This window comes from Zootermopsis nevadensis, unplaced genomic scaffold (assembly GCF_977971745.1).
Source record: "Zootermopsis nevadensis isolate Lab colony 2312 unplaced genomic scaffold, Znev_1.0 Znev_ptg000032l, whole genome shotgun sequence".
In the NCBI taxonomy this organism is placed as follows: domain Eukaryota; kingdom Metazoa; phylum Arthropoda; class Insecta; order Blattodea; family Termopsidae; genus Zootermopsis; species Zootermopsis nevadensis.
In genome coordinates, this window is record NW_028259164.1 from 2,317,501 (window position 1) to 2,335,365 (window position 17,865).

The 17,865-nt window shown below is 39.2% G+C and overlaps 1 protein-coding gene across 9 annotated transcripts in view; it reads left to right on the forward strand.

The window, feature by feature from the left end:
- Positions 1-17,440, forward strand: part of shg (DE-cadherin) — a 406,513-nt gene extending 389,073 nt beyond the window's left edge. For 8 of the 9 annotated variants that reach the window (XM_087359676.1, XM_087359677.1, XM_087359672.1 and 5 more), the window contains 15 exons: positions 1-232; positions 1,159-1,274; positions 1,548-1,706; positions 2,360-2,485; positions 3,230-3,536; positions 4,244-4,620; positions 5,179-5,535; positions 6,734-6,969; positions 7,287-7,486; positions 7,576-7,715; positions 8,200-8,415; positions 9,267-9,402; positions 9,686-9,904; positions 10,120-10,272; positions 10,603-17,440. The exon at positions 1-232 is cut by the window's left edge and continues 87 nt beyond it. In XM_087359676.1, coding sequence (XP_087215802.1) covers positions 1-232; positions 1,159-1,274; positions 1,548-1,706; positions 2,360-2,485; positions 3,230-3,536; positions 4,244-4,620; positions 5,179-5,535; positions 6,734-6,969; positions 7,287-7,486; positions 7,576-7,715; positions 8,200-8,415; positions 9,267-9,402; positions 9,686-9,904; positions 10,120-10,272; positions 10,603-10,745 — 3,117 coding nt within the window. In that variant the 3' untranslated portion in view covers positions 10,746-17,440. The remainder of the gene's footprint in view (positions 233-1,158; positions 1,275-1,547; positions 1,707-2,359; positions 2,486-3,229; positions 3,537-4,243; positions 4,621-5,178; positions 5,536-6,733; positions 6,970-7,286; positions 7,487-7,575; positions 7,716-8,199; positions 8,416-9,266; positions 9,403-9,685; positions 9,905-10,119; positions 10,273-10,602) is intronic. The other variant, XR_015538089.1, reaches the window with a different exon arrangement.
- Positions 17,441-17,865: the final 425 nt, after the last annotated feature.

Genomic DNA, 17,865 nt, shown 5'->3' on the forward strand with positions numbered 1-17,865 from the left:
GAAGAAAAGGATTTTTATAATGTGAAATTGTATGCGACCGACAATTCTCCGTCGTCTTTGTATACGGACGGAAGCCACAATACCGGTCAACAGGTGTTTCGTATCGAAATAGCCGACAAGAATGATAACCCGCCGCGCTTCACGCAGGAAGTGTACGTTGCGGAGGCAATTCCAGAAGATGCCAACATAAATTATATCGTCACAGAAGTAAAAGCTCAGGATAATGATACAGGTCAGCATCTGGATTGTTTACATTGGATGTATCATGATCACCGAGTGAATGGACAGAAAAATACATAATTTATTCTATGTGATTGTTCCACTTTAATTCTGTCATTAATTAGCCAAGTGTATGTCGGAGAAAGTGATTACAAATTACAGGTAGCCCTCGATTTATGCCGGGGATGCGTTCCTGGATGAACCGGCGTAAATTGAAACTCTTTTATAATTTAAATCAATGGGAAGTCAATGACGTGTTACCAGCACCCAAACATTGAAGAGTAATATAATGAAATTACGTTTAAAGTTCTGGAATAATGTTGGTCGCTGCGATTGACTGAGATTCTTTTGTGTGATTGATTTGTACAGTCATCTCTGCTGTTATGCAATAGTTGGATTCATGTAAGACGCCGACCTATAGAAAATCGCGTAGTAAAAATAACCCCGGTACCTCCACAGAGATTAAATTAGTCCTTTGAAAGTTTAAAGCGCTGGGAATGAAATTGCATAAGAGCAAACTCGCATATGCAAAAGTTTGCATTTCACAAACGGCTTTTCCCGATTCATCGATCTCATTGGAGCAAATTATCATTAATGAAACATACGTAATTGCAGAGATTACTGTATTTATAATTTTTATTCAAAATCAGCGATGTAAGAATCACGATTTAGTATAAGAATCAGTGCGAGATATATTGTAAAACATTATAAATAATAGTAAAATATATTTTTATCACTTTTTGATTTGCTGGTTTCAAAATCGGCGCAAATCGAGGGCTACCTGTATTTTTAACCTGTCGAGTGCTGTGACACTGAGCCTTTAGAAGTTTATGATGATGATTTTTAACCCCCCCCCCCCCCCATTTGCCAAAATATATGTATTGTTAGTTTTTTGCAAATTTGGGAAACGTGGGATTAACTGTGACTTCTTTGTTACAGCTTCTACTGTGAGGTACAGTATTGTGGGCGGGAATACGTATGATGCCTTCCTCATTGAAGATTTGACTGGCAAAATTCGTGTCAACTCTAAGCTGGATTATGAAAACATAACTAGCGTAAGTGTCGCCGTCCTCAGAAAGTACTATTGTCATTCTGACGTAAAAGATTGAAGAAAAATGGGTCTAAATAAATTGAGTTAATTTTCATTTGAGTAACGAGCATGGGTCACGGTATTCCTGATCAAAATGAAATAAGGTTGAAAGGAAGTTTTTTACGGCGTGGTCTCGGTTGATCACGTTCAGTAGCATGATCGTCAGATAGATACGGCATTTCTGAGCCATCGGAACATTAGAGTGGATTAATACGTAATTTGTGTTGTTCTTGCGCAGTACACGCTTCTCGTGAAGGCCGATGATGGTATTGTGCACGACATGGCGAAAGTAGAGATCAAAATTGAGAATGTGAATGACAACCCGCCAGTGTTCCTCCCGTACAACAAGAATATCACCATTCAGGAGGAAGAAATAGTTCCTGGCTGCATTGTCACGGTAAGTGTTCTCGTTACGCAGTTTTCATTCTTGTTGTTAGCGAAAGTCTTGAGGTAGTTTTGTCAAGTGTTTGTCGCCACTAATTAAGAAACACCTTGAAAGGTTACAACACATTCATCAGTCAGTTTTGATGCAGTAAATTTGCTTCATTCAGAGTAAAATAAGGGCATTGTTCACATAAAATAATTTGGTACTTGTGGGTTATCGGGACACATCACTTTAAAAATACTTGTCATTTATTGAAATAAAATATAATAACTTTCAAGTATATCATTTATCCACACACATTAACCTAACCTAACCTAAACCTAACCTAACCTAATCTAACCTAACCTAACCTAAACTATTTTTAAAGCGATATGTCCCGATAACCCACAAGTACCAATAATTTATATATTTACAAAAGTAGCATTCTAAATTAGAACAAAGTATGTTTAACACAATATCTGGTGTTTCTGCTGACTACAGTCTTTTATCAGGAACGTTAATTATTTGTTATGGTGCAGGTTAAAAGTGGGGAAAGTCCTTATTCTCTTTATCACCTTCGTTACTGTTTTCGTGATATTCGTCTAAATACTTATTATTTCTTTTGTGTTGTCTGTTATTGCGGATTAAGATCTCACCTCCAGTAATGTCTGATTTTTTTTTTTCAGTTGCAAGCTTATGATCCTGACATTCAGGTCCGGACTGCCGAGCAGCACATTGAATATTTTGTGGTAAAAGAGGACCAGCAGATGCTGCTGCACATAGCAAAGAATGGCTGTCTCTCACAAATTAAGGTAATTTCAGTGTGGAAACGATTTCAAAATTATATATGTAAAAATTATAGCGATTCCTGAATATTGACTGATAAACCGTGGCGTAACAGCCCTCTGAGAGCCAAAGCCGACTAGCTTGACTGCTGGCCTCACGTTCACATTCCTAATTAGAGGTGAACGATCATCCAACCAGATATAGGATGACGTGTGGTCAGCACGACGAACCCCCAGCCATCGCTAGCTTTCCTGACCGGATTACGCTACTCATTGTAGCTCCCAAATTTCCTCACGACGCTGGGTTGGCACCGGTCCCATACACCGGTCGAAAGCTCATGAGAAATTTTTTTTTCCCCCGAGACTCGAACCAGTGCGCATTCCGATGCCTCAGACCGCGTGGCTATGGCGCGGGACGAATATTAACTACACTTATCATTCAAAACTTTCTAACTAAAAATAGTATGCGTCGCGACAGAATTGAATGAAAACGGTAGCAATTTATGACTTGCGGGTGAGCAGTGTCATGACGGATTTGAGTTACTTTTTTTTTTTAATTATTCCTTGAATTTTTAAAGATTCAGTTTTTCCAACTTGATTGTTTTGAATTTGCACTTATCGAACACTTTCTTTGAAGTCTGTTGAATTTCATCGTGACTCGCTTTTTACTGTTATCACGTGAAGATATCTGTCTGAATATTACAGCCATATTTCCTAATGATTCAAAACATGGTGAATTTTAGAGTAGCTGATATTAACGTATTATTTCAGCCCCTGGATCGAGATCTGCCAAACGGCTTCTCCAAGTGGCAGGTCCTCATCGCCGCTAACGATGAAGATGGTGGTCCAACATCGCTGCGGAATAATACTGAAGTGATCATTACGCTCACGGATATTAATGACAATGCGCCGTTCCTGGATATGGTCCAGCCAGTAAAATGGGATGAAAACCAGATGCCCGGGATAATAACGCAACTGAACGCCAGAGACTACGACAGTGAACAGAATGGTCCACCTTTCATCTTCACAATTGCTGATTCGGCTCCACCTGATATCATTGAAAAATTTGCAATTTCAGGTAAAAAATACATTGCGGATGTTCTCTCAGGAGGTCGTGGTCTAAGTTTTCAGCCTCGGAGAATACTGAAGTTTCCGTAGTTTGATTTGAGATTTTCACAGCTGTGAGTCTGAAGACGGCTGTCGTCCGGGTTGTAATGCCGTGTAGTCTGGTATAAGTTCACGGACATTTCAGAGGTCCTTGCATTGCTAAACTACTTCCAGACTACACAGCGCTTTAACCCAGAAGACAGCCATCTTATTGCGGTAGTTTAATCGTTAGAAATACGGATAAGTACGGAACTTTACCTCTTCTGCCACGTACTTAATATGGTACTTAATCAAGTACAGGGCTACTTTTCCTTTTGTCAGTGTAGTGTCTGACTACAGACTGAATGACTGGGGTTTGACCCTTTGCAGGGGTAAGGGATTTTTTTTCAAGTCTCCTTATCTGGACCAGCATTGGGTCCCATCCATTCTTTTATCGAATGGGTACTAGAGGTCATTTACTTGCGAGTAAAGCGCGACTGAGGCATAACACTGACCGCTCGGTCCCGTGTAATGCCGAGGTCCGGAACAAGTAGGAGCCGTACCTCCACTTCCGCAAGTATGTCCGCGACATGCAATGGGACAGCTGTAATGAATGGCTTTGCCTTTATCTCTTAATCACATAAAATAATTGCATTGGAATTGAGTTTTATCAAGTGTACCCTTTCTTTACCATTTTAGGAGATCATGACCTTGAAGCGCGGGTGACATTTGACAGAGAGCATCAGAAGAAGTACATGATCCCAATTGCAATATCAGATAGTGGCTCTCCAACGATGACTGGTACAAGTACCCTGATCGTTGAGATCGGAGATGTGAACGATAATGCAATGAAAGAGGGCCACAGCTCCATTTTCATGTACAATTACAAAGGAGAAGCGCCCAACACTGAAATAGGACGGGTTTATGTCGAGGACCCCGACGATTGGGATCTCGGAGATAAACATTTCATGTGGAAGGATGGAATACAGCATCAAAACTTTGACTTGGATCGTAACACCGGCATGATCACGATGCTTCAAGGCACATCCAACAATTCTTTCTTATTGAAGTTCACCGTAAGTGGTCTGGAATTTTCTGTCTCTCTTTCTTCTAACCTAACCTCACTAGGAGAGATTTCAGGTTCTTACGGTGGCAGGTACGCAGATGACTGTCTTTTGCGCTGTTGTGCCATGTAGTCTGGTAGAAGTTTATCAGCATTTCAGATGGAGGCAGTAGGTACCTCTGAAACATGAGTAAACTTCTACGAGACTAAGTGGTTTATCATCACAGAAGACAGGAGATCTTCTATGCAGGCTTACAAAGAATTAAAATTTGTTACATGACTTTAAAGGTAACGTTCCACATGTAATTATCTTCCTATTACAGTTAACAGCCGCTAGATCATTGATCACAACTTCATCACCCACGTTAAATGAAGAACAAAGATAGGGAGTGTTTAAGGGTGATATTTGGACGTTAGAAGGGTAACGGGGCTGGAGATAATTTCATGACGAGGAGCTCCATAATTTTTACTCTTAGCGTTATTAAATCAAATATGATGCAATGAATGCAACATAGAGCACCCTGTAGCTATCTTTAACTTATAAATTATTGTTCGAATTGTTTCTCCGTAGGTGACCGAGGAGGCGCCGTTGATTCCACGGCATTCTGTTGACGCAACCGTTAACGTGACCGTGAAGGAAATCCCCGAAGAGGCGGTGGACAAGTCGGGTTCCGTGCGAATGGTTGGGGTAACAGCTGAAGAGTTTATTAAGCCGCAGACTTCCGGCGGTCCAAGCAAACACGAGCTCTTCCACTCTCGTCTGGCTCGTATACTGAATGTCAGTCTGGAGAATGTGGACGTCTTCACTGTGTTACATTCTCCACACAATTCCAATGCGTCGCTTCTTGACGTGAGATTCTCTGTTCACGGCTCACCGTACAGACGCCCAGAGAAACTAAATGCGGCGGTCGGTCTCAATAAGGCTTTGGTGAGTAGTGGTGACATTGGGTTCAGGGCAACTTCAAACGCTGGGAACATCTCATAACAAGATTTGAGGATCCGGCGTTACATAGTAGACTTTTAAATAAATCGGATTACGTTAGGTGAAAAATTAAAAATGTTTGTTATCACAGGAATGACACCTAAAAAGAAAAGTAATGAGTATCATGAAATTTTTATCTAGTGATGTATAGGAAATGCAAGGTTTGGAAGAAAAAGATTTCCGTATTTTAGGTACGGTTTATTCTGATCCTGGAAAGAATTATATGTGAGAAAATGTTGGAATGTAGAAATGTGTAAAATGAGTGTCATCGCCGTTGTAATCGCACTGATTTAGCCCTTGGCCAGTTCATTTAAAAGAGTTATAAATTGCCCCCATCCATCCCCTTTTTTTTAAAAAAAAATGATTTCTCTGATATCTTATGCCATTCAGTTTGTATTGATACTCCAAGATTAAATTTTCAGGCATTTTTTTTTCTAAATATTTTAGCCATTTCTTTTGTATCCTGTAATAACTCTCTGAGTACTTGTATTTCTGCCATGTTCCCTCATTCCTTTAATTTTTTTTTTTTTAATTTTTCATATGTATACGAATGCACTACTGTGGTAATTCTTCTTCTATGGCTCTCCGGTCCGTATTCGGTCCACGTCTTCCTCAATTCTCCTCTTCCATTCGGTCCTCTGTTAGGTCCGTCTGTCTGAGGCTTTGATTGAGGTTTCGAAACATCTTCCTTTTTACGGTGCAAGGTTGTTAGCCTTGCGACCAACCCCCATCCTGGAGGACCAGGGTACCTGTCTTAGTCTGACCTCTCCCCCTCGACCAATCTGGCTAGGGAGGCCCTACCAGTAGCTCTTGGGGTCACCGAGGTACTCGAGCCCCACCACCACGACAAGGTGCAGGTACCGTTAAGTGGGGACTGTGGTAATCGCTGTGTAAAATTTTAGTAAATTTTGTTTTTGGCATTTTCATATTTATATTTCTGCTTCAGATGTTATGAAATCTCTGATATTATCCATCACCAAGGTGAGACTATCGAGTCTCTCGGGAAATTAAGTCAGTCTTTATCGTACGCTGCTCTCATGTCTCGTTACTATGTTCTGGCTGATCATCTCCTTAAAATACAGATTTTAGTGTCAACAGTAATCGCACGTCTTCAATCCACTGAGTTTATCCATTTGTCCACCAGATTGAGCAAGAACTGGGCGTGACGCTGTTAATGATCAACATTGACGAGTGTCTGATAGAAAAGGCGTCGTGCGAAACGTCTTGCACGAACTTCCTTACCAAGAGCAATGTGCCGTCTGCCGTGTACACCAACACCACTTCTTTTGTGGGTGTCCGTGCTGTTGTGGATCCGATGTGCACGTGTAGTGTGCCCGAACCGCTGGTGTGCCTGAATGGTGGTACTCCAATTGGAACAATGTTAGTAATGCGTACCTCAATTGTCTGTGATCTTTGTTATTATTTACGCTTGAGATAATTTATTATTTTATGTGAAATTATATGCTTGAGAAATCTGTCGACTACCTGAGAAGATGTTTTCGTCTCAGAAAAGTACTGCTCCGTGGAGTTAACGTTACTTCTACATGTGCTGACTCCACCATATCATAAGAGTTTAAAACAGAAAATAATTTTTTAAGTATTTTTTATGAATTGACAGTTTAGTAGTTATATTTTGAGAAAAATATATAAAAAAAAATTTCTGTGGTATATCCAAGTATTTTGTGTTTACGTTTCAGGTGTGAATGCATGGAAGGATATGAAGGTCCGCATTGTGAGATCATTGGCGTCGGTTTTTACGGCAGTGGGTGGGCGTTGTACCCGACAATTGCCGCGTGCGACGAGGCTCGTTTGACTCTCGAACTGGCCCCGCACAGGGAAGACGGACTGGTGTTCTATGTCGGCCCAATGGTTCCTAATCCATCGCTGGATGTACGAGGTAAAAAGATGTTATTACCTCGGACCTGACGTCTGAGATGCGTTGATCATTTCATGTTTCAGCGACACTTGCATATTTATTTTCCGCAGACTTCATGTCGTTGGAGATAGAGAGAGGTTACGCACGACTCTTGGTGGATTATGGAACTGGCACAGTCATGGTTGAGCAGCGGCAGATCAGATTGACTGATGGAAAATCACACAGAGTCGACATATTATGGAGCAAGACGGTAGGTGACTTCTCTAGTGAAGGGCGGTATTATTACCAGTTAGTAAATTTTACGTCAGATTATTGCAATTCAAATAGCCATCGTCATGATTTTAGAAGAAGAAGAAGAAAAATGTAAAGTAAAAAACTGTCCTTAACCGGAAAGGATAGTATCTTCATGTTAAAAGTATTTAATGTTATAAAATGTTGAAAATTTTAAATTGTATTAATATAATGGTTATGTATTTTGTAGTTCAGTAGCACATTTTTTTAGATTTGATGCAACATTAAAAATAAATTCTTCAAATTCTTTATTTTAACCTTTCAGTCAAGTTTCTTTTTCTGAAGAATATGGAGGAGCAACTGATATTTATTTATAAAAATATAATCCCTACATTACTAAACACAACATGCTATGAGAACAAACTCTGGATATTGAATACGAAATTTTTCATCAATCTTATGTATAATTTGTCGTATTTGAACAGAACCGTTTGTTTTTGCAGAGTATCGAGCTAAAGGTCGACAATTGTCAGATGAGTTCTTGCCTCTCGCTTACAACACCTCAGGGACCCAATGAATTCCTCAATGTTAACGGACCTTTACAACTGGGTGGAACTATTGTGAATTTGAACGATGTCGCTAACGGCATGAACTGGACGCACAGGCCCACGAGTCTGAACTTTGCTGGCTGTATACGTAACCTCACAGTAAATGACAAGGTAACGCGAAACAGGCAGTATGATTACGCAGCGGAAGCAAAACGGGCATAATATTAAATGAATCGTGCTGAATATGAGTTTGTGCTTCATCTTCGTGTAGTGTGGAATGTCCGTTTAAAAATCTCAAGTTAAATTTTGTTCGGTACATTCTGAGTGATGGTAGAATATCTTTTTGTTTCCACCATTTATGAAATTGTGTTTATCTACGAGTATTCATGCGCGTCTGCACAGATGTGTACGTATAAAATAATTTTTTTGTGCGTAACTGGGCCCATGGCATTGGTTCCAGGATGCTTTAGCCACTCCCCTCTCCTTTTTTTTTTTTTTTTTTGTGAAAATTTGCCCTGCATTTTTTGTCCACAGACATTTCTTCAAATATTTTTCAACCAAATTTATATCTGTTCTGCATATTTAACATGGGCTTCATTTGTATTCTTGAGATGCTGGGGTCGTAATATTGTTCAGTATTAATGAGGATAGAAGAAACAGTTGTTTAACTACTGCTGTATTGCCCATGATACATTAGAATTGCATTTGTTACTATAGATATCATTGCAATTTAAGTTATTGAGCACGTCGTGAAATTAAGACGTATAATCAACATTTAATAATGTATAGTTTTGTTCAGGGCAATAAAAACATATATGGAGGTCACACTTTCTGTGTGTTTTTCTAAAAAAAAAATTTAGAGGCCACACTCTGATGCAGAAATAAAACAAATTGAACAAAAGAGTTATGAACGCGTGAATTTTATACATAGAATAAGCAGGATTGTACAGTTACTGAATAAACATTTGATTGCCTTAGAAGTGTAGTCGATTACCAGTTACGTTTTCACCCGTGTTTATCAGACGTACAACTTGGGGGAACCAAGTGACAGCAAGGACGTGGATCCGGGCTGCAGCAGAGGTGTGGCACGAGCCGTGTCGTTCGGTATCAACACGAATTTCCTTGTGGCCATTTTAGTCTGCATTGCCATCTTGTTAAGTGAGTACAACTCCGAGGTACTTTTGCGCCGAGTCTTGGCTTACCTTGCCATACCATAACTATAATTTTCTTTTGTGCTTCTGGTTAAAACAAGAGTAGGAATAAAATTTTTTTTATGGGAGCACCCAGCGGATGGGATTTTAATTTTGTCTTTGGTGGTAGAATTTATTATCGTCTGACTGAGGGAACCCGCACGTTGGGGGCGTAGCAGTATTCCTCACATAGACTAGAATTTTGGATGTTTTCTTACTCACAAACATTGAATTTTGTGAAAAATTTTCAGTCTTGTTATTGGCCGTGGTTGTCCACCGTCGTAAGACAGATGACCTTTACAAAGACACAGATGACATCCGCGAGAACATCATAAACTATGAGGACGAAGGTGGCGGCGAGGGAGACATGACAGGTTATGACCTTAACGTGTTGCGTCTCCTGTATGACGACGGCGGTCAGCCAATGCTGGGGAAGGAGCCATTGAAGGCGCCACTTGTAGGACGAGGAGGTAAGTGTCTAGAAGTGCCTGCGAGTGTATTCTGACTAGGGTTTGTCTTCGCCATTTGAGATTTTATCATGAATTTAAGTAAAAAAAAAAAAAAAAAAATTCAATGGGGAGATCTGAGGACTCCATCAAAGTTCTCTCTTTCTGATGAACTCTGTAAGAAAGTTGCGGTAGATTTAAGATAAAAACAGTGATATTATTTGTAATCGTATTTATAGCGCCAGATGAAGTACCTGATATCTGCGGATTCCTTGACGGCAAGAAAAAAGTGTGCGACAATGATCCAGAAACAAATCCATTTGATGATGTCCGCCATTACGCGTATGAAGGTGATGGAAATACTACAGGTTCACTGTCCTCATTGGCGTCTGGTGAGTTTTGAGGTGTTTTCTTATCGACGTACTTAATGTATCTCAGTGCCCAGACAGTCTACTTAAATTTTGTTACATTTAACATTTTACTCTTCATTTTGTTTTGCAACCAATAGACGGATTTGTATTAGACGGTACCGCAGCGTTTTGTTGGCTTATCTTGAACTCCTATAAGATCCATCCTCCCATCTATGCCCAGGTCTTCCAAGTGATCTCTTCACTTCAGGCTTCCCAACTAATATTTTTGTACGCATTTCTCATCGTCCCCTGTGTGTGTCTCAGTTAACTTCTTTGGTGTTTTTATGTTGTCAATGTAACGTCTGTTCTTAGGTACTGATGAAGGTGATTTGAACTTCGACTACCTTTCAAATTTTGGGCCACGATTCCGCAAGTTAGCAGATATGTATGGCGAAGATCCGAGCGATGAAGACGACGAGAATTTTAACACACCGGCCTCAGAATCGTGGTGCTGAGCCTTCACCAGTCTGGCCAACCAACACCACAAATACAGTAACAATTGACCTGGGATTTATCCTATGAGAATAGACGTGTTGGAATTCAGGACAAGCCATTGTGTTTCTTAATATTTGTGCTAAAGGACGCTGAAGTAATTCCACTTCACATTAACAGGTACACATTGGTTAAAAAAAATGGCTATCCAGGTGTTCAGTATAGAAGCAACTCCTCTAATTGTGTTACATAACATTGTCATATATCTTATGCTCTTTGGCAAGTTATGATCGAGCGTTGGGACAGATTGCTATAATGCACTTACCGTGGGACTGTGAGTGTAGTTCTTTTATTTTAATCATGTACGTCCTGCGACCGATTCACGCGCGTGTAGAGTGCCAAATAATTTTCGCACGCAGCAATCCAGCACCGTGCCACCATCGCAGCCAGCCACCTTAAGAGAAGTGAACAGAAAAATTCTCGCACGAGGATATTTTTACGCAGTGTACGTGAAGTCCGTCGCGTCAGATAGGCCAAATGTGTTTAAACATGAGACTAATTTTCTTCAGCGCTTGTACCGAAGTGCTAGGAATGATTTTTGTATCGAAATAAAATCTTGGCTCAAATGTAAGGAGTCCAGGTTTCAAAATGTCGGACATTCCAATAGCAGAAACATCTTTTTTATAAAGTAAAAAGTACTTAAGATAGTATTTAGTGTTAGAGTCGTCAAGAAACAAGCCTTTTGAATTAAAGTGAAAGAATGTTCTTTAGCGTACCAAAGAGATGTAATGTCGCGTAGTATTCGAAGGAATACGGACGTAGCGAATGAATGAGAGCAAAGTGGTCTCAATATTTGCCAGCTGCTGTACTTGTCCTGCCATTTGAACGAGTCGTGCTTATTTAAACATGTGCGTCGTTTCAAATCGCCGATGAAAATCAGCTCGGCTATCGTCTTTTTTCCTGCATAGGATGGGATGCGAGTATAAGTGAAGTCTATCATTTCGTTTTGATCCTTGGTAATGCGTAGTTCCTTCGGCCGTGATGTAAAGGATCATGAAGTTTTGTTCTCGTTTAATTGGCGATCAATCGTGTAGATGCGTCTCGCAGATACCAGAACATTTTCATTTGTATATTGAAATCATAAACGTAAGCAGACTTATATGAAGTGATCATTTTAGAATCTAATTGAATTAAGTGAATCAATAAAATCAAGAATTTCTTTCGTGAAGATGAGGAAATAATGCCGTGTGCCTTTCCACTAGTTACGAAGCAGGCTAGTCAGGCAAAATGGAGAACATAATTTTTTTTTTTCAAGTGATTTGTTTCCAGAATATTTGTACATGTCTACGGATTTGAAAAGAATGAACGAGGTCTTTTTCTTGTATGTTTGCGTGTGTGTGTGTGTAAAATTGGTGCTGTGAATTTATTGATTTTAAAATCTGTTTTATCGTGTGGAGTAACTCGGCATCTCTTGTGGAATACTGTGACATTTGTTTTGTGGCGATAATTGAAGGAAGGGGTTAAAAACATGAAGTTCCGATCACTGAAAAATGGAACTTTTTTTTTTTTGTACGCACATCGATTTTGAGTGCATCGGTCGGTCAGAGCGGAGCGAGCGGTTACCTTGTTTGTGCCTGCTTTGGCGATGGATACAGTCAAGTTGAATAAGCCCATAAAAAGTGATGCGGCACCTTAATTACTGATGCGCGTGTTAACAAGCCACTTCTTCTTCGAACGTAATTAATCAAGAAGTAATTTTCAGTTGCTTGCAGATGTACGTACTTAAAAATAATGGCAGCAAACTAATTTATTGTGATTACTTTTAGTTTCATCTGTACTTTTATAGAAAATAACAATTAATCATATTTTAAAATGCATTAATTTCTAGTCCTGTGAGGTAAGAGAAAGGACCTTTTTTTTTTTTGTCACATGTTCCTTACAATCAAGTTTCATAAACGTAGGATTTGAGGTTTTCGCCGCGGTGAGTCTGAAGACGGCCGTCTTCTGGGTTGTTGCACCGTGTAGTCTGGCGGAAGTTCACCGACGTCTTAGAGGTCCTTGCTGCGTATATCATCGGGGCGTTGAGTGAATTGCCCTGATGATGGAGGCAGCAAGGACCTCTGAAACTTTGGTAAACTTCTGCCATAAAAGGCGCAGCAACCCAGAAGACGGCCGTCTTAAGTTTCATAAAGTCAGTTTGCAAAGTCGTACATACAGACCAAGAATATTCTTTCTCAGACCACAATTTAATAAATAGTTCGGACTCGTTTATCCTTTTATAGTATTTATTGGACTGATATATTATTAAAAAAATGGCAAATAATCTTGGTAAGGTAAATCAGATTCGGAGATTGAGCCGGGTTGGAATTGTGGCTAACGATTAGGCACGAAAGCAAACGTGTGAAATTCCAGCGTTTTTGTCTTCGTTTGAGGTTACGTGAGCAGAAACATGAAGGATCACATTATTTTCTGATTTGTGATTGTGATTGTGCTAGTGGCTGCTTAGTTTTTTACGTAGAATTTCTTGCTTTCAGTTTCCAAGTATTGATATTTGAAGTAGAAAACTGGATTATATTTGTTCAGCGCTGGGAATCTGCGCAGCCTACGGTGAAGAAGGGGAAATTTTAAAGAAGTCGAGCGTATTATTTATAGGCGGCGCAAGAAACGTGAGAATCCGCTTCAGAAATCAGATAAAGAATTTAAGCCCAAGTAAAGTAACGTTCCGTGGATGACGTTAGGTGATGAAGAATGTCGTTACGATAGTGGTGTATTATTATTATTATTTTATTTTGTGTTGTAGACTGAAATACATTATTTACAAAAATTTCAGCAGTAGGAAGTAAATATTTTTGCGGTCTGAGCATCTAATTATGGATTACCATTACAAATTTTTATAATTAAAGGTGGGTTGAATGTAACACAATGCCTTAGCATAATGCCATTTCCTCATCAGCAAACATGATCGTTATCGGAGAAGAGCGGTACATCCCTGAATCATAAATATCCATTTGTATATTTTTTTTTTTTCCGAATTAGCAGAATTTAATATTGAGGTGCAACTGAGTATGTATTAGGTGAGAGTTGCGTTAAGTAATTGTATGGTTATTATAACATTCCGTCGATGATGAGAAGACTCGTCCATAATTTTTAGTGTAGCATTTAATTTAATTGTTATTTTGTTTATTATTTATTAATACTGATATCATCTTAGATTCTTTTTCAGTTTAGAATGTTTTTCTTTTCGTCTTACTTTGTACACAGGGCGGGCGAACTTAAGCTGGAGGCCTGTAAGGTGGATTTTACATGCTTCGAACTGTTAGAGCCTTACACACTCACTCACTCACTTCCTGAGAATATGAGTTTTCATCAAGGCTTGAAAATTGTCACCCTGTCGCCTGAGGCGAATTGATTTTGTGAGCGGAAATGCTCGATGCAAATTTATATTGATCGGCAATAAGCATTGTTTTTCTGTTTTATTTCATGAAGGCAGAAGGAGGAAAAAATGCCACAGATTTTTTTACGTTGTCGTGATTAAAATTGCCGATTGCCATTATCTGTTTCTTATGTTTCATTTTTGTTATTTTCAAATTATTATCCTGTACAAGATTTTATTTTACTAGACTGTACTTGTTAAAGTAGATTACACTGCCATTTCTCATAATTTAACGTGTGCTGATTATGATATACAGAGTGAGTGGTAAGTAGGCATTGAGAAATGGTTATAACCTCTATATTTCCAATGTATAGCGATTATTTAATGCCTACTTACTTCCCACTCACCCTGTAGAACTGTGATGTAAAGAAATTGTTATGTAAAAATCAATATTATTAGTTATTAACTGTAATATCAACAAACTGTATTTTTTTTTCCTGAGATAAGGTAATTCCAGTTTCATCACAAATATTTGTACACATTTAGCAGTAAAATACATGATTTTAGGCCAACATCATAATTCTTAATTATTCTATAAACCTTCGTTAAATCGATTATCAGCCTTTGAAGCTAGTACAGTGTTTTGTCGACATTAATCAAGGTCAACACTTTATCAATTTTATTAATTTACTGAATTAATTATTGTTTATTAACAGGAAGGCAAAATTTTGGAATTTGTTGGTATAGAACACTTAATTTAGAACCGTGTAAAAATGTATACCAAGAGGATGAAGAAATATAATGCAACTTGGTGCGCCCGTGGATTCTCACGGTGGCAAGTATAAAGAAGCTATGAAGTCTCGTAGAAACCGACTCGACGCGTCAGAAGTGCTTTCTGCCTCCGTCACCGGGGTGATGATTGCTCTGATGATGGAGGGATTAAGCATCTCTGAAACATTGGCTAATTTTTGTGACGCAGGATTCTTTAAAACTTTAAAATGTCGTTTACAATTTTTTGAAGAATCTAGTAATATGTGTCGCACAGGAGAGTTACGAAGTGAAGTTGGTTAGGTTTGTTGTTAAGTCGACAGAAAACACGTGTCTTATTAGTGTCGGAAAGCTGAAACGTCGAGTAGACCAATAATTTATGTCTTGTAGCGAACGATGAAAAGTTGAGGCTTCTGCGCTCTTCAGTTCTAATGGCAATTTAGTTTGACGTTAGTTAAATAAAAATTTGACAGTGGTGCAATGTTCACGTGGCTTACATTTGCAGTTTGTTAATCTGAGAACACGTCGTTATGATATATTTGGGGTTATGACAACGGTGAGTATGAAGATGGCTGTCTTCTGGGTTGTAGTGCCATGTCTGATGATGGAGGCAGCAAGGACCTCTGAAATGTCGGTATACTTCTACCAGACTACACGGCGCTACAGCCCACAAGACGGCCATTTTCAGTAGATTTATTCCTACTTCGTCCATATGCATAACGCAGAATAAAGAGTCGTCTGCGAACATCTTATTCATATATGATGTCTTTCAACGGAATTTCAGTTCGTATTTAATGTTTCTGATTAAATTTTACCGTACGCTTCTATTACAGGGGCAGTTTTTATCGCACGGTGCGAGTTAGAATTTTGTAAACCGGTTTTGATGTCTCAGTCTGAATCAGCTATTAAACCAAACTGCCTTTACTTCAAGACCAGCAAAGTGACGAAGCCCCTGACTTAGGGCCGAGGGTATGATAACGTGAGATGGAGTGTTAGAATGACGACTGGCAGGGGAAAATTGAAGAACTTTTGGTGGAGAGCTGCTCCGATCTCACTTTGTCACCTGGGATTGGTCCCAGTGTATCTGCGGTGAAAAGCCAGTTTCTAGCTTGGTTATTTATTTATTTCTGCGATTACCCTAGGAGTGTTCTCGTTAAAACTACTTTGCGGTCGTACTAAAAGCCTCTGTCACTATTCTTTGGCTTGGAATTGTGGGACTAGAGGTGATTTCCTTAGAACATATCAGAATTTTAAAAAAGGGCTAATACTCCAAAGTGTACTTTAGTGGAATTAATGAATTCATGTAAGTGTAAATATTGAAAGTTTTGAGTTTGTGATTCATGGCAAGTGTGAACTTTTACACCTCATGATCAATGGCATCGCACTTGGTCGTATCGTACGCACAAAATGCCCAATCGTCATTTTCCAAACGGAACACCCTCCTTCTTCTGTGGCTCTCCGGTCCGTGGCCTCCTCAATCCTCCTCTTCCATTCGGTCCGTCTGTCCGAGGCTTTGATCGAGGTTTCGAAACATCTTCCCTTTTACGGTGCAAGGTTGTTAGCCTTGCGACCAACCCCCAACCTGGAGGACCAGGATACCTGTCTTAGTCTGACCTCTCTCCCTAGGGAGGCCCTACCAGTAGCTCTTGGGGTCACCGAGGTACTCAAGCCCCACCACCACGACAAGGTGCAGGTACCATTAAGTGGGGAAACGGAACACCCACTCATGCTAATTTCTGAATTGGTTATTGAGACGTTAATAATTTTAGTTTTTGTATACCTCTTGTGCTATTTGATGGAAGAACAAAGCATTTTTTTTTTTGTAAACAGTCTGAGACTCGTACAAAGTCGAGTGGCGTGCAGTGAATCATAGGAAGCTGAATGTGTATGGGCTCTTTAGAAATTGAAGTGTACAAAGTATTTGGTAAATATTTTGTCATTGATACTGTACTCCAAAAAGTGTTCATGAACTGATCTGCTCTTTAGTGTCTTGTTCTTTGGTATTGTCCAATTTTTTTTTTTAGTTCATTTCCTCATTATCATAAAGTCTCAGTAATCCACAAATGGATGCTCATGTATTATTATTATTATTGTAATATAATTAATTATATTAAGAATTCAAATTTATACCGGCATTACATATCGTAACCACTGCCAAGGTATTATCATGTGTATATTTAAAATGGCGCGTGTATGCTCAGAAATTTTTAGAATATGCGACGTAATAATTTTTTAGCTGATTAATTTTTCAGGCTCTTTTATTCTTGCTTTCTAGCTGAAATTATCTGGTTATATAAGAATTACATTATGGGGCCAAACATCCAAATGATTGTAAAAGAAGTACTTGATCTCATGATGTGATTGTGCACAATAAAGTATCTTAATGATTTGTGTGTTACGTGATTGGTCATTGTCTGGATGTGGTTTCGACAGTGTTCACCGAAACCTTCAGTGTGTTTTGTATTTTCATTATTATTGTATTCGTTTCGTTACTGAAGAAACAGTAACCAAAACGCTACCACGTGTCGAATCCATGTGTTATATTTGTGTAGATGCAATATATATATATATACAGTTTTTAGTATACGTATGGTTATTTGCTGTGCATGCTGCCCCAATTTTCCTTCCTGTGGATTTTTATAAGTGGATCGCAGAAAGGATTGCTTTTGAAGTTTTAAAGACGTTGAGTGGCACCCATTTTGTTTGAATTCCAAATATACCCGCAAATGATTACAAGTATTTCATTTGTAAACGTCTCCCCCCTGTGAAATAACAGCAATCTTTCACGGAAACCGTATTTAGTATGATGGCGACATTGCGCTGTTCTGCGTAAATTTCTGACGTAACGTCTGGTGCTGCCACCATGTGTCGGGCTTCATACAACATCAAATGACAAGACTTGCTAGGGTTTCCCTCTTGTGTCCTCGGCTGTAATTAAAATACTTCCACAACAGTGCAATATAATTCAAGTGTGATTGCTTAGAAGCCCTACAACATAATAG